Source organism: Monopterus albus, unplaced genomic scaffold (genome assembly GCF_001952655.1).
Source record: "Monopterus albus unplaced genomic scaffold, M_albus_1.0 scaffold32.1, whole genome shotgun sequence".
NCBI lineage: Eukaryota > Metazoa > Chordata > Actinopteri > Synbranchiformes > Synbranchidae > Monopterus > Monopterus albus.
This window is the reverse complement of record NW_018127912.1, coordinates 1,588,059-1,592,356: the sequence shown is the minus strand read 5'-3', so window position 1 is coordinate 1,592,356 and position 4,298 is coordinate 1,588,059. Positions and strand designations below refer to the sequence as shown.

Sequence of the window (4,298 nt, the reverse complement as noted above, 5' to 3'; positions counted from 1 at the left end):
CTGGAGAAAGAGGGTGAGAGAATGAACTATTTTTCCTCGCTGGGAATGTCAACATATATAATATATAATATTTGAACTGTGCATTTGTGACTGTGTCTTCTCTCCTGTTCCTCTCTCCTACCTCCAGAGCCGGTGTATAAGTCGTCATGTGCATTGACCGTGCATGCCATCAGCCACTACAGTCCTGATGTGCTCAAAAGCCATGCAGGAGTGGCTCTTCCACTGGCCTTCCTGGGAATGCATCAGGCGCCAGGTCCGGATGAGGAGAAAGGAGAGAGCCATGATGCCATACTGTGGACTGAGGTGTGGCAGGAGAACGTCCCAGGTGAGACGTACTCATTTGGCATAAATAAAATAAGATCTGCTACATGAAATAGTGACATTATTACAGAGACCCAGCTGATTAAATTTCTTGGCCAACAAAATGGAATACTTCTAAAGAAGATTTGTTCGTTTAGAAGTAACAAATACAACAGTGGACATATAGCATTTTGGAACACGTGTACAGTTTTGTGATAGCATGACCTTTTATCCCTTCAACTTTCCTTTGATTCCAGGAAGCTTTGGAGGCATCAGACTCTACATGACGGAGCTGATAGCTATCACACAGAAAGCGCTGCAGTCTCAGTCCTGGAAAATGAAGGCTCAGGGTGCAGCTGCCATGGCAACTGTTGCCAAGGAACAGACTGGCTCATTGGTGGCACCACACCTTGGCTTGGTGCTAACAGCTTTAATACAGGGACTATTTGGGCGCACGTGGGCTGGCAAGGTAACGCTGTTGCTAATACAACTGCAAAACAAGTTAGAAAAAAAAAGAAGTTGTATTGAGTTAGTTTTTGCTTTTGTGTTCAGGAGGAGCTGTTGAAAGCCGTCGGCTCAGTAGTCTCCAAATGCAGGTGAGACCTCCAGCAACAGTTTTTTCCTCTTAATGTCAGTATGCGAAGGACAATATTCATTTACTGTCTTTTATACATTATTGCTTCCTGTGTGTTTTTTAGTGCTGAGCTACAGAAGCCTTACACCGGCCAACCCACCATCTCTGAGGTGCTGGAGGTCGTGCTGAAGGAATGTCGTAAGGAGAGTCTGGTGTATAAAATGGCTGCTCTGCGCTGTGCTGGAGATGTGCTTCACAGCAGCCAGGAGGACCGTTTCAGTGACATAGCAGAGATGCTTTTCCCTCTGATCAAAAAGGTTCAGTCACTTCTACTCATTTGATATTATAGTGCACTATGTAAAGACATTACTGCATATCAGTCTATCTTCTTTACTCCCAACAGAGCTGCCCAGAGAGTGGTGGTGTATCCCCAAGGTCACTGGAGGAGGATGATGATGATGATGATGATGGAGATATGAAGGGGAAAGAGCTGCAGACTGAAGCTTTGCTCTGTGCTTTTGAGACCCTTGGAAAGACTTGGCCCAGGAACCCAGAGACTCAGAGTGAGCTGCAGCAAGCCCCCAGTCACAACTGCACCACTATTTTTACTCTTGTCTCATTTATTACAGTTTTAAATTCTTGCTTTTAGATTATATGTCAAAGGCACTGATGCATTTACCACTAAAATGATCAAAGTAAAATATGGCCCTTTTAAATGTCTTTATTATTCATCAAATAGTACAGAGTGTAATGAGATAAACTTATTAACTGTAGATAAATGATTATGATTTTTAGTTTGCCATATGTGTTGCTGCTGGAAATATTTCTTCTATTGACTTCTGCTCTTCAAAAGTCTTAACTCTTGAAGGCTGAACATTATCAGGGCCTTAACCCTGGTGACAACTGCCAGTGTTTCTCACAGTAATAGAAGCTGAACAGTTGGATAAGAAATGTTCTGTGAACTGTGTGTGTGTGTGTGTGTGTGTGTGTGTGTGTTTGTAGCTCGTTTCCAGGTCGAGATGTGCCGTCTAATGTGTGAAAAGCTCACGCTGAGCACTTGGAAAGTCCAGCTTGCTGTTCTACAGTCCATGAAGGCATTCTTCCAGGGGTGAGAACCAACAAAGAAACGTTTGTTCACAGTTTTCTCATTATTAGTTTTATTTAAACGATTAAACATGAGTTGCTATGGATGGTTGGCAGGTTACTGCTGCTAGAGAAGGGCAGTAAAGACTTCAATGTGCTGTCACACATCCTCACAGAGACCTGTGCTGCTCTCACATACCCTTTAGGTAAGGGCCTCATCGTTTAAGTATCCTCTGAATAAATCTCTACTATGAATGTATTTGATTACCATATTGGTGGGTTTTTTTTTTTCTATGCAGAAAACAAAAGTTACTCATCTGTAAGGACTGAGGCTTTGTCAGTTGTGGACCTGATCGTAAAGAGAACTGGTGGTAAGACTTGTTTGCTACTAAGACTGTTAGTGTCTTGCTTTTCAGTTGGTAACATCTCCTCTGCCAGGCACTAAAATGAATGACATACTGTATTTATGCAAATTTATTGCACATTGTTTTCACTAACTGTCAGAGTCCAAATGGATTCATGCAGCCAGTCCTCTTCTTCCATGTGACTGCTTTCCTGTTCTTGCTTTAGGAATTTATTTACCATGCTACTGACAATTTATGGGATGTTTGTTTTTGGTTGGTTGTCTGTGGGTCAGTTGGACTACCACTATGGGTCAGGCTAAAATATCTCAAATATTTTGTATAGATATTAAAGTTTCCCAGTAGGACTGCATGATTAGTCGTTTTGTGAGTGTGATTTAGATCCCTGTGCGAACTCAGTCTCACGTGACACTGATTGTGGCCGTGTTTGCATTAGCAGTGGGATCCCTTACATCAAACCAAACGCTCCTTTTGCCTCACTAAGCTGTGTTAACCAATAACCGCCAGTCTGGCGATCCCTTCCCTTTTCATCTAGCGCTTTCATCAGATTAAAATTCAATACTTTGGGTTATTATTATCATTATCATTATCCAAGTGTCACTAATGAAATATTCTTGTCTACATGTGACATTAACAGAGAGTGAACAGTGGGACTGTGTGTCTGTGAAGAGTCGTGAGCAGCTGCAGCGCTCCCTGTCAACGCTGCAGTCTGACAGCCGACCTGACTTGAGGGATAAGGCCCAGGAGCTGCGCAGACACATCCAGAGTCAACCTTGAGCCCACACACACGCTGAGTCAGCCAAATACTTACAGTTACAAAAACAGTGTAGAACATAATAGATCATGAACTTCTTTTAATTTGTTTGTGAGTAAAACCACGTTAGCTCACTCCTCTGTCTGACCTCTTTGGTACAGTTGTCTTTTCTTAGACAGATATTCACAAACCTCTCAATCATTGCGTTATGTATCCGCCTACAGTATGGGCTTTGAAGCAGGCTTACGTACAAGATGGCTCCACTCAAGCTGATTCACGTTTGTAGCTAACAAAGCCTGAAACAAAACTATAATAACACAACTTGTTCGGAGTCTGAACTCGGAAGTGACAGAGGCAATGTGCAAGGCTAGTGTAAGGTCTCAGTCTTTATTTGGTTCATTTAAATGGACAGTAAAATAACTGCTATATAACTGTTTGTGGGCACTGAACATCTACAGCCCCAAAATGGGGAATTTTTACTATTTGTTGTGGGTTTGCCTATTCTTTAAATATCACAACAGCAAGTCGTTTACCTTGGTTAACAGAAACGTGTTCCAAGTTTGTACTTTGAATATTTCCTGCAAATGATGTTTTGTCTCCTGTTTGCAAGGTGAATGAGCAAGATAGCAGCCTATTTTGTGAAGTCTTGAAAATAAGTAAAATCCCTGCTGTTTAGTTTAAAAATCTGCTATAGTTGTTTGAATTTGTCCATGATGGAAATAAAACTACCTTGGTCGTTTGGACTGGTGACTTTTCTTCCTTGGTACAGAGTGAAGGCTTGACTGTGGGTTTACAGGTTTAAAAGCAAGTAACAGGTTTATGTGAAATCTGTCAGAGCTGAGGAGGCCCCTTCACCTCCTGAAACCACGTGTACTGGATGTACAAATGCATAGTCGCTTGAAAATCTCACATACAGTATGATCCTAATTTGTCAAGAAAAGGTTCATGTTCATGAAACTGAATTTCATCATAGTTGAATCTTCTGTAATTAAAAACATGACTGTTTTAACCAGTTTTATTATATTTAAGTAAATGCAGAACTATCAGGTGTGACAGTCTTCAAAACATCACCTTGTGATTTAAGCTTAATGGTTCTTTATACATCTTTTGTCATCTATTTGTAGCTGAAACAAACCCTTTATATATTTACAATCAGCTTTTATGTTAAAATGAATTTTTAAGTTTGAAACTGTTTATCTGAAAGTGAACCTGCACCACATTTATA

General features: G+C 41.0%; 1 protein-coding gene across 1 annotated transcript in view; it reads left to right on the top strand.

Moving 5' to 3' along the window:
• Window positions 1-3,816, top strand: part of ecpas (Ecm29 proteasome adaptor and scaffold) — an 18,776-nt gene extending 14,960 nt beyond the window's left edge. The window contains 9 exon segments of the mRNA XM_020596973.1: window positions 92-325; window positions 558-769; window positions 853-896; window positions 999-1,191; window positions 1,278-1,437; window positions 1,877-1,982; window positions 2,075-2,163; window positions 2,257-2,328; window positions 2,957-3,816. Of these exon segments, the coding sequence (XP_020452629.1) occupies window positions 92-325; window positions 558-769; window positions 853-896; window positions 999-1,191; window positions 1,278-1,437; window positions 1,877-1,982; window positions 2,075-2,163; window positions 2,257-2,328; window positions 2,957-3,096 (1,250 nt within the window). The 3' untranslated portion in view covers window positions 3,097-3,816.
• The last annotated feature ends 482 nt before the right edge of the window (window positions 3,817-4,298 follow it).